This window comes from Scyliorhinus canicula, chromosome 21, assembly GCF_902713615.1.
Source record: "Scyliorhinus canicula chromosome 21, sScyCan1.1, whole genome shotgun sequence".
NCBI classification, from domain to species: Eukaryota; Metazoa; Chordata; class Chondrichthyes; order Carcharhiniformes; family Scyliorhinidae; genus Scyliorhinus; species Scyliorhinus canicula.
Genome location: NC_052166.1, coordinates 21690797 through 21706663, shown reverse-complemented (window position 1 = coordinate 21706663; position 15867 = coordinate 21690797). Strand labels below are relative to the sequence as shown.

At 46.7% G+C, this 15867-nt stretch overlaps 1 protein-coding gene across 2 annotated transcripts in view; it reads right to left on the bottom strand.

Moving 5' to 3' along the window:
- The window catches only part of pnpla7b (patatin-like phospholipase domain containing 7b), a 371155-nt gene extending 355376 nt beyond the window's left edge, over positions 1 to 15779 (bottom strand). For both annotated transcript variants that reach the window (XM_038782642.1, XM_038782643.1), the window contains exon 1: positions 15661 to 15779. In XM_038782642.1, coding sequence (XP_038638570.1) covers positions 15661 to 15703 — 43 coding nt within the window. In that variant the 5' untranslated portion in view covers positions 15704 to 15779. The remainder of the gene's footprint in view (positions 1 to 15660) is intronic.
- Positions 15780 to 15867: the final 88 nt, after the last annotated feature.

Genomic DNA, 15867 nt, shown 5'->3' with positions numbered 1-15867 from the left:
CCCCCTCGTCACGCCGAGGCATAGGGTGGAGAAGCTGCTCTCCACCCCAACAGAGAGCAATCATAGAGGTGAAGGCTGAAACATCTGCCCCGCACCAGTCTACAACTCCAGCCGGTCCGACACCCCGAATATGGCTGTCAGGGGACCTGGGTCAACATCTAGGTGCAAAACCCCCGAGACGGTGATGAAAACTGCCCTCCAGAACCTTTCCAACTTCGGGCAGGACCAGAACATATGCAGATGATTAGCAGGACCCCTCCCACACCGCTCACAAATGTCCTCTACACTCTCAAACAGCTGGCTCATCCTTGACTTCATCAGGTCTCCTGTACAGCTCCAGCATCGCACTTGAGGCCGAGGCATTCACCCTTCACAGCACCTCACACCACAATCACTCCTCCAATGCCACCCCAACTGCTTTTCCCACTTAGCCTTGATCCCCTCCATGAACACCTTATCCTCCTCCAAAATCCTCCCATAAATCTCCACAACAACCCTTCTCTCCAACCCCTGGCAGAACCTCCTCCAGCCAAGAGGAGGCAGGCCCTCTCGGGAAGGTTGGAAAACCCTTCCTGCAAGATCCCACACCTACATGTACCGCGCCAGGCCGAACTTCCCATTCACCTCCTCCAAACTCACAAACCACAAACTACTCATTCAACTCCTCCAAACTCGCAGACCGCAAACTTCTCATTAAACTCCTCCAAACTCCCCTGATCGGCATCACACTTGACCCAACTCCCAACCTAAAGAGTTGCTGGAACTGACTCCAAAATCTTCAGCGTGGCCACCACCACCAGACTTCCCTGGAGCCAATGGGAGGGGCACCGTTGCTAGCGCCCACAACCCCGATCCCCTTGATGAACTCGCTTCCATCCTTACCCACAAAGCCCCCGCCTCCCTGTTCCAACCCCGTACCTTCTCTGCATTTGCCGGCCAGTAATAATACATCAAATTTGGGAGGCCTAACCCGCCTGACTGCCGCCCCTCTGCAATATCACCTTCACCTTCTTTATCCTGGCCACCTTCCCTGCTCAGACAAACTAGGAAATCAGCCTATTCACTCCCTTGAAAGACACCTCAGACAAGACAACCATTAGGCACTGAAATAAAAACAAATACCACGGGAAGATGTTCATCTTCATCAACTGCACCCGGCCTGCCAACGTCAGAGGAAGATTATTCCACCTCAACAAATCAGTCTTCACCCACCCCACCAAATTTGTGAAATTCAACTTCCAAAGACCTACCCAGTCCCAAGTCACCTGCATCACCAGATACCTAAAGCGCGACACTGCGACACAAAATGGCAACGGCGCTACCCCAACTCTGGAGAGGAAACTATACAATATTCGCTGTTCCCAAGTTCAGTATATACCTGGAGAACGTCTCAAATTTTTGAAGCAAACTCATTATGTACCCCACCAAGGAACCCCGCTCTAAAATACGTAACAGCAAATCATTCACCTACAAGCAAACTCATTATGTACCCCACCAAGGAACCCCGCTCTAAAATACGTAACAGCAAATCATTCACCTCCTATGCTCTTCCCGATAACTCCACTCCACCCAATCAAATGCCTTCTCCTCATCTAATGCCCCCACCACTAGCACCTCCAACTCCCTTCCCTCTGCAACATTCAGCAGCCGCTTCACATTTGATGACAACTGCCTGCCCTTAATGAATCCCGTCTGATCCTCCCCAATCACCCTCGGCAGACACACCTCAATGCCAGCACCTTTGCCAACATCGTGCCATCTACATTCAGTAGATTTGGGCCTGTATGACCCACATTCCCACCATTTCCTTATCCTTCTTTAGCAGCGAGATAGAGGCCTGACCCATAATTTCCGGCAAAACCCCCTAACCATTGCATGCTCAAACATTTCCAACAACGACGACACCAGCTTATCCTTAAAACTTATTGTAAAATTCCACCTGGAACCCATCCGGCCATGCCACCTTCCCCATCCGCATCTTTCCGATTGTCACCTTCACTCTAGCCCCACTGACTCCTCCAATTCACCCAGCCTCGGGCATTCTAACCTCGCCAAAAACCCCCCTCATCTCCCGTTCATCTTCTGGTGGCTCCAACTTATACAAGTCCCCAAAAAACTCGTCAAACATCTCGTTACTCTGCTCAGGGGCCACCACCAGCTCACCCATCCTATCCCGAATTATCTCCCTTGCCACGGTTTGCCTACGGAGCTGACCTGCCAACATATGACCTCCTTCTCCCCATACTCATAGACAGCCCACTTTGCCCTTCTCAGATGCATCGCTTTCCCCGTGGACAGAAGGTCGAACCTCACCTGCAACTCCTTTCTCTTTGTCAGGAGCCCCGTGCCAGATCCCCCAGACAAACAAAGAAATCAGCCTGTCCAGCCACTTGAAAAATGCCTCAGACAAGACTGGCAGGGACTGGAACAAAAATAAAAATCACGGTAAGAGGTTCATCTTCACCGCCTGCACCTGCCCGTGTACCTCCAAAATCTCTATCAACCGTTGGCGTCCCTCCCTATCCACCTCTAGCTTTAAATAAAATCACCTCCCCACTCACCACTGGCTTCAGAGCCTCCAAACAACCTCCAGCCAGACCTGCCCAGCAAAGTTAAACCCAAACATACTCCTCAATCACCGTCCCCGTTTTATCACAGAAACACCGGTCTGCCAATAATCCCACATCCAGCCTGGCTTCAGAGCTAAACTGTTCTCCAGTAACACATCCATCGACGAGCAGCATGACGTCACAGTGGTCAGCACTGCTGCCTCACAGCGCCGAGGACCCGGGTTCGATCCTGGCCCCGGGTCACTGTCTGTGAGGAGTTTGCACATTCTCTCCATGTTTGCGTGGGTTTCGCCCCCACAACCCAAAGATGTGCAGTGTAGGTGGACTGACCACGCTAAATGAAATGAAATGAAAATAGCTTATTGTCACAAGTAGGCTTCAAATGAAGTTACTGTGAAAAGCCCCTAGTCACCACATTCCGGCCCCTGTTCGGGAAGGCTGGTACAGGAATTGAACCGTGCTGCTGGCCTGCCTTGGTCTGCTTTCAAAGCCAGCGATTTAGCCCTGTGCTAAACCAGCCTTAATTAGAAAAAAGTGAATTGGGTATTCTAAATTTCAAAAAAAATCATCCACCCAATGTGAAGCATGATCCAAAATCACAATTGCCGAATACTCAGCCTCAACTCCAGCCAACAGCGCCTTCCCCACCACAAAAAAGTCAGTCCTCAAAAACAGCTTGTGCACTGGGGAAAAGAACGAACACCGAACACTCCCAATTCCTCGGGTGTAAAATTCCCCCCCCCCCCCCCCCCCCATAATGCCAATCAGTGCAATTGCAACCCCCCTTACCCCAGGCCCTGCCCATCTGGTCAGACCCACCCCATCCTTTTGTTACCATCAACCCCACCACCTCGCCCCTCCACCTACCACATTCCCGTTCACGAGCCAACCTTCATTTGCTAGCGCAGTGACCCCTGCCAGAGGCCCCTCCCTCCCACACGCGTAACAACTCAGACCCCCCCCCCCCCCCCGCAAAGCCCAGCCCAGAAACCCTCCAGCCCCTTCACCCAACACTCCCACCCAAAGCCAACTCCAGCCCCCCCAGCTATACAGACAAAAAGTGGGGAGGCTACATCCAAACAGAAATGAAAACCCACGTTTTAAAAAATCCAAGAAAAAATGCTCCCAGCCCACAAATCCCAAGTCTAAGCTCAGTCCCTGCCATTCAGACTTTTCAAATACCTCTGCCGCCTCCGCTGTCTCAAATTAGAAGTCCTTCAAATTGTGAATCACACTCAGCTTCGCTGGGTAGATCACTTCGAACCTCACCCCACTGTTGTACACTGCTGTCTTCACCCATCCAGAGGCCGCCTGCCTTCTCACCAACTCTGCCGCAAGATCTTGGTATATACGTATACCAACCCCTTCCCACTTCACCATCTGCTTTGCCCAGGTCAAAACCCTCTCCTTCACATGGTAACTGTGTAGGCAGACTAACCGCCCTTGGTGGTTCATTCATTCTAGGCTCTGGACAGAGCGACCAATGAGCCCTCTCCAGCTCATAGAGGGAGAGCTCTTCGCCCTCCCCCATCAACTTGGCGAACTTGTCCGCAAATTACTCGGTCGACTTCCGGCCCTCTACTCCCTCGGGCAAGCCCACAATCCTCACATTCTGTCTCCTCTACCTGTCACCCAGGTCCTCCAGTTTGGCTCTTAGCCCTTTATTGATCCGTCACCCTCCACAGCTTTTCACCCATCCAGGTGAACTGGTTGCTATGTTGCAACAATGCCTCCTCCACCCTTTCATTTCCTCCCGCACCACAACTGACGTCTTCATTAATGCAACCTTTATAGGGGCAAGCGACTCCTCATCCCACTCTTTGAGCGAGGACATTATCTCCCTCTGAAGCACTTCGAAGTGCTTGGCGAACTGCCTTTCAAGCTCCCCCGACACCACCTCGCTCAGAGTTTCAATCGTAACGACGAACCAGCATCCGCCATCTTTCCTCCTGTTGGACTCACAGCAGCATTCGCTGGCAGACTTTCGCTCGGCCCCTTCCTTCCCTGACCTTTCTTCTGGAACTTCGATATTCCATTGATTCCTTGGGACTTCCCACACCAGCTCATCCAAAAGTACTCCCGAGACCAGGCACAAAGATCCAAAAACCAATGACTTGCATGAGCCACCCAACGTGCGACCTCTACCAAGTCTCAATATGTATTCCTATTGTTATTGCAGCGGCTGAAGTACAACCTGTCCAACAGTATATCAGAAGTGGCAAGTGCCTTGGAACAATTTTGGAAGAAATGATGAGATGGAAGGAACAGAAGGGGGAAAGAAATGCAATTTTAAGTATTTATTCTTTGTTTCTTTTCACATTTGCCACTTACACACATCACTACAGACAAACTGGGACGGACGAGTTGTTGATATATTCAGCAGCCTTTTTGGAATACAGATTTGGATTCAGTGGGTTCCATTCACAAACAGATGAATGGGAGTTTGGGGACCAGAGTACATTTATACTCTCGGGGATTTCCATGCTGAAATTACTTGGAAGAATACACTCAACAAAACAGTAACAGTGGCAGCACACAATCTCTAATAGCACTAAACTAAAATTTGTGTACCGAGTGCAACAAAGAAGGCACAAAAGTGCATGTCATTCACCAATAATGCAGACAGAATAATGTTCAATTTCATTTAATGTATCTAGGTTTCCTTCTTCATAGAATTTACAGTGCAGGAGGTGGTCATCGAGTCTGCACCGGTCCTTGGAAAGAGCACCCCACTTCAGCCCACACCTCCATCCTATCCCCATAACCCAGTAACACCACCTAACCACTAAAGGCAATTTTAGCATGGCCAATCCACCTAACCTGCACATCTTTAGACTGTGGGAGGAAACCAGGGCACCCGGAGGTAACCCACACAGACACGGGGATAACGTACAGACAGTGACCCAAACCGGGAATAGAACCTGGGACCCTGGAGCTGTGAAGCGACAGTCCTAACCACTGTGCTGCCATGCCGCCTCTTCTGCTAATTTTCTCACTGCCTTTGCTTCTGAAAGAAGACTCCTTGCCGAGGCATGATTCCCCCACCATTAAGTTTCCTCCATTTCCTTTATCAGACATTTGCAATTTGACAGCGGTATGTGACAGATGCATCACAGATTATCCCAATCCCGTCTTCTCTAATGTCTCCAACTGCACTTTAGCAAGGGTTACTGCACAGCTGTGTGGAATGGGAACCCTGATCCAGGGACACTGCGTTCAATTAACTTAGTGTGGTTCGTTCAGAGAGTCAAAGGGTAAGGTTGCTAAGTCATTGGGGAAGCCCAATACACAGCTTTCCTAAAGGGTTAGGTAAAAAGATTCTGAACCAGACTAACTGCAAGAAACAAATATATTAATGCAAGTTACAGGGCAGCATGGTGGTGCAGTGGTTATCACTGCTGCCTACGGCACTGAGAACCCGGGTTCGATCCCGGTCCTGGGTCACTGCTTGTATGAAGTTTGCACATTCTCCCCGTGTCTGCATGGGTTTCACCCCCACAACCTAAAGATGTGCAGGTTAGGTGAATTGGCCACGCTAAATTGCCCCTTAATTGGAAAAGAAATTGGGCACTGTAAAAAAAAATTTTTAATTAAGGGGCAGCAGGGAAGCATGGTGGTTAGCATAAATGCTTCACAGCTCCAGGGTCTCAGGTTCGATTCCCGGCTGGGTCACTGTCTGTGTGGAGTCTGCACGTCCTCCCCGTGTGTGCGTGGGTTTCCTCCGGGTGCTCCGGTTTCCTCCCACAGTCCAAAGATGTGCGGGTTAGGTAGATTGGCCATGCTAAATTGCCCGTAGTGTCCTAATAAAAGTAAGGTTAAGGGCGGGGGTTGTTGGGTTACGGGTATAGGGTGGATACGTGGGTTTGAGTCGGGTGATCATGGCTCGGCACAACATTGAGGGCCGAAGGGCCTGTTCTGTGCTGTACTGTTCTATGTTCTATGTTCTTAATGCAAATTACAGAATTGTTACAGTGGAGGAGATGGTCACCATGCATGCACTGGCTTTCCAAAAGGGAATTCACCTAATACAATTCTCCCGTTTTCTCCCTGTAACCCTGCACATCTTTCTTTTTCACTTAACAGTTTAACTGATCAGTAAATTCGAACAACTTTTCTACTTTTAAACTCACTGGGCAGCAGTTTCTTTGGTTTGTCTCTTTCTCATTTTTTTTGAATTATATTGTAATCTATGCTCCTTTCCTGTGATACCATCACCAAATCCAATGAGCTTTGAAAGGTATAAATCCCCAATGTACTTACCTGTGCCTTTTAATACACTTGAGTGGAAACTGTTTTAAGATTGGGAAACTTGACTTCAATCCCAATCAGTTTATTCATTTCACTTTTTCAGTTTGTACTAATACCCGCAAGCTCCTCACACTCACTGATCTAACTAATCTTCCCGTATCTCTGGTACTTACCTTCTTTCTCCAATGTTGTAAAAGTCAGAGCAAAGTATTCATCAACTACCTATCAGATCAATATTTTTTTCTGTTTTGAATATTCCATCAGCTTCTTTCCCATTTTTTGAACTGCAGTCCATCTCTTAAAAGGCCCACATTCAAAACTCTGTCCTTACTGAAGTCAGAGATTAGCGCGAACAATTTTTTAAAACATTTTTATTGAAGAAATTTTTCATTATAACAAATCCTCTACTCCAGATCCTCCTGAAACATCCTGTGCCATGAGCCCAAAGAGCTGTGGGTTGAGAAACAGCCTGTTAGTCACTTGAAGACCCATGACAGAAAATGTGAGGTCTTGCACTTTGGAAAAAAGAATCCAAGCATAGACTACTTTCTAAACGGTGAGAAAATTCATAATGCCAAAGTACAAAGGGATCTGGGAGTGCTAGTCGAGGATTCCCTAAAGGTAAACATGCAGGTTGAATCCGTGATTAAGAAAGCGAATGCAATGTTGTAATTTATCTCAAGAGGGTTGGAATATAAAAGCAGCGATGTGCTACTGAGCCTTTATAAGGCTCAGGTTAGGCCCCATTTGGAGTACTGTGTCCAGTTTTGTGGCCCCACATCTCAGGAAGGACATACTGGCACTGGAGCATGTCCAGCGGAGATTCACACGGATGATCCCTGGAATGGCGGGTCTAACATATGAGGAACGGCTGAGGATCCTGGGATTGTATTCATTGGAGTTTAGAAGGTTAAGGGGAGATCTAATAGAAACTTACAAGATAATACATGGCTTAGAAAGGGTGGACGCAAATAAACTGTTTCCGTTAGGCGAGGAGACGAGATCCGTGGGCACAGCCTTAGAATTAGAGGGGGTAAATTCAGAACAGAAATGCGGAGACATTTCTTCAGCCAGAGAGTGGTGGGCCTGTGGAATTCATTGCCGCGGAGTGCAGTGGAGGCCGGGACGCTAAATGGCTTCAAGGCAGAGATAGATAAATTCTTGATGTTGCGAGGAATTAAGGGCTACGGGGAGAATGCTGGTAGGTGGAGTTGAAATGCCCATCAGCCATGATTGAATGGCGGAGTGGACTCGATGGGCCGAATGGCCTTACTTCCACTCCTACGTCTTATGGTCTAACCCCGATTAGATGTAATATTCGAATTTAGGGGATGGTCAACAACGATGACATTAGTGGTGTAGAATACGTTATTGTGATCAGGAGTATGATCCAGATCAAAGTTCTCCTTTCTCCCACTTGGAAACATTCTTTTTATTTAATATTTTTATTAAAGGTTTTCCATTTTTACAATAAGTTTTACAACAAAACCCACATTATCAATGGTAGATATACAAAACCAACATAACAAAAACCCCAAACAACCATACCCACCCCATGCACCAAGATTAAAAACAACCAACACCACCCACTCCCCCAACTGCTGACAATGACTAATTCCTTAAAAGTAGGTATTGAATGGCTGTCATCTCCAGTAGAACCCTTCAACCGACCCTCCTGATGCCGTACTTTACTTTCTCCAGGTACAAGAATTCCATTAGGTCATCCAACCATATTGAGGCACTGGGCAGAGAAGACGACCTTTACCCCAGCAAAACTCACTTCCGGACAATCAGCAAGGCAAAGACAAGGACATCTGCCTTCACTCCCGTCTGCAGCCCTGGCAAGTGCAACACCCCAAAAATGGCCAGCAAAGGACAAGTTTCCAGCTCGATATTCACAAAAATCGCTGACATGGTGCTGAAGGAGGAGACCCAAACACTTACCAGTTTGGGGCAAGACAAGAACATGCGTGTGATTGGCCGGCCGCCCCAGAACACCGATCACACCTGCCTTCTACCTCGAGAAAAAAAAACACATCCTAGTTTTGGTCGCACGTCTGGTATTTATGGGCGAATGGTGTCTTGAGGAGTAGGACCTGGCAGATGGAGTGAAGGCGAAGTGGGAGAGGGAGCTGGGGCCTCTACTGGACACCAGCGAAGGTATCCTTTCCAATAGACACCCACAGTGCCAATGTTTGGCCACCCGCGCAAAATTCCTTATCAGGAGGTCCTGAACAAATTTGTCCCCCACAGTTCAAACTTTGTTGACAATTCCTCCAAGCTGGCAAACCATCCCTCTATAAACAGGTCCCCGAATCTCTCTAGCCCTTCCCCTTCCCACTCCCCAAACAGTGCGTTCAATCTCAACGGCTCAAATTGGCAACCGGGCCCCAATCATGGGCCATCCGGATTCCCAGATGCTGGAAGTTGGAGCTGGCCAAGTGAAAAAGCAACATCCCTGAGTTGGCTCCCTTCCTTGGGGTTAACCGCAAAATATTCACTCTTTTCCAGATTCAGCTTGTAGCCTGAAAATGAACCTAAGCTCAACAGCTCCATTATATCACCCATAGTGGGAACCGAGTCCATAACATAAAGCAGTAGATAGTCAGCATATAGGGACACCCTGTGCTTCACCCCTTCCCTCTTTATCCCTTTCCAAAACCCTCAACTCTATGGCAAAGGGCTCAATCGATGACGCAAATAAGAGCGGAGATATCAACACTCCTGTCTCGTCCCCTTTTCAAATTGAAGTACCCCAAACTCAAGGTATTGTGCGAATACGATCCACGGGGACCACATATAACAACCCTACCCATGAAATCAATTTTGGCACAAGACTAAATCTCTCCAGAACTGCAAATAGGTACCTCCACTCTACCCCTTTGAATAACTTCTTGGCATCTAAAGACACCCCATCACCTCTGGCTCGGGTATTTTAGACAGAGAGAGAACCACATTAAACAGCATCTTGATATTGGCTGACAATTGCTGGCCTTTAACAAAGCCTGTCTGATCCTCCACAATTACCTCGGGGAGACAGGGCTCCAGCCTTACCACCAATAACATAGCCAGTATCTTGCATCCACATTAAGCAGCAAGATCAGCCGGTATGACCCACACTCCGTTGGGTCCTTTCCAACAGTAGTGAAGTGGAGCCGCCATCTTCCCTGCTGAAGCTCGATGTGAAGCCTCCGAGTTGGTGGAAGAATTTCCACCCAGATCTTTTTTGACATGCTTCCACACTGGGACTCCTCTACTTGTCCAGCAAAACATCCAGGAAACCAGACAAAAAAGGCCAAAAAGCAAGTACCCTGGCAGGAGGCACTTATTGCATGACTTCCTCCCACATGCCACCATCAGAAGTCCCCACTCGGAAACATTCTTAATCTCATACCTTCTCTGATACATACAAATGGGAAAACTAGACAGCCAACTAATAATGATATTGATGGGCTGCAGAGTAAGGAACTTGGTTCTTTAAGCATGTGCTGAGGCGGACTAGTTAGGGAGAAAAAACGGATTCTTACAATCTGAAGCAACCGATCCGCAGGATCAGAATCATCCAGAGAAGATCCTAATGCTACACCTTGACATTCACCATACTATGTCATTAGTCAGCTTGAACCCTGGTGCCACTGTGATAGCAAACAATAATTTCATGTAAACCATCAACACTTTAGCAATTAAAGCAATACAAATCTATATACTGCATCCATCACCAATGACAGATCTGTAAATATCGCACCCTCGTATTACACAATTAACAGGCTTTGCTGCAGCCACAAGTTGAGAATGACAGAATCTACAAGGATTCTGTCTGTTACATTCATAGCTCAAGTGCGTAGAACAAGAAAATGTAACTCAAATATTGTTCTCCAAGGAAACAATATACCACAATGTGATGGGAAAATAATTAGAATACCCTACAAGGAACAGCGAGTCAGGATTAGAGTGGCCACTGTCTGATCTACATCTATGGTAACAGGGCTGGCACAGAACAAAACAGGTTATTTAACAGCGGCGCATATAGGAGCGAGAGCATGGCAATGGATCACAGTCTATTTGGGCAATACCCAAGTTGGGATTAATTTGATTGATGAATTTACAATTAAAACCATGATATCACAATATAAACTGGTTATAAGAATGAACCTATATGCATCCGGTTGCCTCCTGAACAGCAAGCGATCCCACATCAGATTTAATTATTGGTTGCAGTGCACGCTCAGCATAGAAGCTTAATAAATCATAATATTGCAACAGCAGTTACAAACGTTTAGATTTTATAGGACAGTTTTATTTTAAACTGTCCCCTTCAATTTAAGATAACACAGAGTGGTCTGGAGAGGGAGGTGGAACGTCCAGAAACAAATCCACGTAACCTACTAGTTAAGGAAAAAGAAACTCAAAGTGAAAAGTCTGGAAACGTCCTGGATATGAAGGAGGAGATAAGCTGGCCTTACTGCTGCCCAGACTCTGAGTCAGTCAGATCGAGAGTTTTGGGGAAGGTGACCTGCAACAGATAGTGCTATACCAGACGGAAAGAAAGGACTGCTTTCGGGTTACTCACTAAGCAGAGTGCTGGTGTGGATGGAATCACTGTTCATGGAAACAAGCATTGTGAAGAGTTAATGACCACAAAGTCACCATAGGGCACTCTGTTACTAGAAGTCTATTTGATTTTTCTCAAAAGGTGAGTGCAGAAGAATTTGTTTAAAAGGACACTGGAAGATTCACCCTGTTAAGGTTAGGAGGAGCTTTGGACTTTACACACATTGACATATTTCTGTGGAGAGTATGGTGTAATATACATTGCAGAGTTTTTCTGTTGTGTTAAGTAAATCGGGAATACCATTTTTGCAATTTAGCATTAGGTAATTTTTGGGCTATGTTAATTTTAGTCTGTTGGTTACAGTAAAAATCTTAACCCTGAGTCAGTCACTGGGAAATTCATATCTTTTTAAAAGTTGACAGCCTCCATGGAGATCTTAATGCCATCCAGGATGCAGTACACCATCTTATGCATTTCACTCCCTCCATCACTGGCGTACAGTGACTGCAGTATGTACCAATTATAACATCTCTGCAGCTGCTTGCCAGAGTTCCTTCAAGCTCCCAAACTCACAACCCAGAAGGGATCATCACCGCCTGCAAATTCCCCTTCAAATCACTGCATAATCACCATGGGCTTAAGTAGGGTGCTCTTTCCAAGGGCCTGTGTAGATACGATGGTCTGAATGGCCTCCTTCTGCACTGTAAATTTGAATGATTCTATGGCTGGGTCCAAAGCCTGGAACTCTCTACCTAACATCACTTTGGGGGCACCTTCCCCATTCAGACTGCAGATCCAAAAGAATCCCTTGCCGAAAATAAGGGTATCAGCCAGCAGAGGTCGGTCACAGAGGCAGCATGGTAGCATTGTGGATAGCACAATCGCTTCACAGCTCCAGGGTCCCAGGTTTGATTCCGGCTTGGGTCACTGTCTGTGCAGAGTCTGCACATCCTCCCCGTGTGTGCATGGGTTTCCTCCGGGTGCTCCGGTTTCCTCCCACAGTCCAAAGATGTGCAAGTTAGGTGGATTGGACATGATAAATTGCCCTTAGTGTCCAAAATTGCCCTTAGTGTTGGGTGGAGTTACTGGGTTATGGGGATAGGGTGGAGGTGTTAACCTTGGGTAGGGTGCTCTTTCCAGGAGCCGGTGCAGACTCGATGGGCCGAATGGCCTCCTTCTGCACTGTAAATTCTATGAACATTGCTAATTTTGTGATAGTGGGTGGAGTAGAAACTGGGTTAGGGAGGCAATTGACAATCAGGCATGAAAGAGAACCATGCAAATTCATTTGGACTTCGAGTAAAATACTTTTACTAACTAACTTAAAGTCCCTAGGCCTGCCTGTTTTGTTTCATTATAAAAACTTTAGATGAATCTGATCGTAATTTATTAGTGCAAATTGGGAATTGTATTTAGGCAATGAATAAAGACATTTCAGAAGGATTTAATAATTACATAGACACTATAGATGAACATTTGTTACTTTTGGATGTAATGGAATATTTATTTCAATTAAAACAGCTGATACCCACTTCCATATGTTTTCTCTGCTCTGGGTTTGAAACCATTATTGCACAAGTCATGTGTTGTGTTGCCAAACAAAGGCGTTACTTTGCAAATTAATTCTTTAATATAGCACTGACACACTGTTAGCATACCATCTTGATCTGATTAATCCTTGGATCGAGATTGGATGAGCTAATTGAACTGCAACATATTGTTGAGTCTTTCCATTTGGTTTTTGTGCTATCTTATCTAGCTAAAGGAAGTTCTGAAAATATTTAACACAAATACAGAAGGTAATGTTACTGCGTGACTGCATCACCTAATAAAAGGAGTTCGTGAAAATGAATAAAGCAACCCTGAAAATCAATGAGTAGCCCTTGTGAGAAACTCATGAAATAAAATCTTACTTTGATCCTTATTGTACAGCATTCAGGCTTGGCCAATAAGTAACATTCAATCAACACAAGTGCTGGGCAATAACCACCTCAAAGGAAAGAATCCCATTGCGATATTCAATGGAATGACTATCGCTGAAACCTTCAGCATCAACATCCTGCGACCATTGACCAGAATCTTAATTGGATGACCCACATAAAAACTATGTGACAATCCGTGACTCGGAAGTGGTACGTCAGAAAAACGTGTACGTTTTTTTAAATGTGAAATCAGTTATTGTTTTTATGAAAATGGCTTTTAAGATTTTGCATTAATTACAATGGATTAACTGTAAATTTCTTGAATAAGAAATACTAACCCATGTGACCTGCCAACCCTTAATCCAGAATCAGTATGAGCCGGAAGAGAAGACAGGTATGGCCACACATGAAGCAGAGACAGAAGGCGATCAGCACACAGGTACAGGAGCTCTTGGACGCACTGTGAACAGGCTTACAAAAAGGTCTAAAATTTGGAAGGTTGCGTAAATACATCAGAGAAGCGAAACAGCGAGGTGTTTTATCAAAAGTGGTCAAACCATAAAATAGTGTGTTGTTGGTTGGCCAATTGGAAAGAAATTCTGGAGAGCTGCACCATCAGGAATGCTGTGACCCACGAAAGAGAGAGTTCATAGAAGTGTGCCTTTCTGATAACAGAGGTGAAAGCTGCGGTCAACTGGGTCACAAGACATACCCTGCAGGAATAAAGGCCATCATGTTGTGGAACTGTGTAGCGACGTAATGCCATACATGCTGAAGTGAAAAGCAAGTGGTTGTGTCATACATTTATTTGTAGTGTCGATAATTCAAAGTGAAATTTACCTTTTTATTTGAAATATTATTTTCCTGTTCATTCATGTTTATTTTACGTTGCATTTGAGTAAACGTTACAAAAAGTGAAATCTTGTTCACATGGACACCAATTAATAAGTTTAGATATGTTGGTTTCAAGTAACCTCACAGGTCTTGTAACAATTGTGGCTAAAAGAGCAAAAAGGTTTGAAATTCTGCAGCATGTAACTCACCTCCCTGCTCCCCAAAGCTTGTCCACCATCTACAAGGCATAACTCAGAAATTTGATGGAACACTACAATTTCTGGTCGAGCATGCCTTCAACAACACAAGTTCAATACCGTCCAGGACAAAGCAGCCCGATTGATTGGCTTGGCATCTAACACATCACTGTGTGCACCATTTCCAAGATGCATTGCAACAATCCACCAAGGCTTCTTCAACACCTTCTAAATGCACAACCTCTACCACCTCGAACAAGGGCAACAGGCGCATGGGGACACCACCACCTGCACATTTCCCAAGTCACACCATCCTGTGTGGAAATATATTATCGTTTCTTCATTGCCACTGGGTCAAAATTAGAGATTACACAAATCTTAACAGCACTGTGGGTGCAACTACAGCAAGAGGATTAGAGCAGTTCAAGCAAGCAGCCAAATGGTTCGATTTAAATGTGCAGTAAATCCTGGCCTTGCATCACAAAACACGCAGGTGTAGGAGTCAACACAAGAGTGCAGAGGTTTATACCTGACTGCGGGGAATGATTCCCCGGTGGAGTGGCATATGTCAAAATCTTGGGGGGGGGGGGGGGGGATTAGCCCTGAAAATGAAAAAATGAAAATCGCTTATTGTCACAAGTAGGCTTCAAATGAAGTTACTGTGAAAAGCCCCTAGTCGCCACATTCCGGCACCTGTTTGGGAAGGCTGGTACAGGAATCTGAAGGGGAGTTTTTTTACCCCAGGCCTGAGAAGGGGGGCGCGTTGTACCATGGCCAGGGGGAGGGGGGGGGGGTGAGAGGGGTTGTACCCATCTGGGGAATTGTACCCCAGGTTAGTGCCAGGGGGGTGGGAAAGACAGTTGTACCCATGGTCTGAGGGGGATTTATCCCAGGCCTGTGTGGGGTGGTGAGAGTTGTATCCCAGGTCTGTGAAGGGGAGGCAGGGGTGGGAGAGAGTTGCACCCTGGGTATTTAGGGGGGGGGGGGGTAGAAGAGTTGGACCCCAGGTCTGAGGGTACAGTTCCTTTTTACCGGTTTGCACGATTCCCGCTGTCAGGCTGAGCTACCATTTGGAAAAAGCGGACATGATTGAATACCTGGGGGCAGCACGGTTGGGCAGTGGTAGCACTGCAGTCTCACGGTGCGGAGGTCTCAGGTTCGATCCCGGCTCTGGGTCACTGTCCATGTGGAGTTTGCACATTCTCCCCGTGTCTGTGTGGGTTTCACCCCACAACCCAAAGATGTGCAGGGTAGCTGGATTGGCCACGCTAAGTTGCACCTTAATTGGAAAAAATGAGTTGGGTACTCTAAATTTATTTTTTTAAAAGATTGAATACCTGGGTCGAGCATCATCTCTGGGTCTGGCGGCCCGGTCTCCATGGCCGCTGGGTTTGGCCCCCGTCCCCACACCCTCCCCCGGTTGACTACCGCCGCCCTCCTGCCGGACTCTGACCCAACACAGCCTGTTGTTGTGCTGCGCTGCGCAGGCGCAGGCCCGCCGCCTCCTGATTGGCCGGAATCCACACTCGCCGCAGTACGGACGT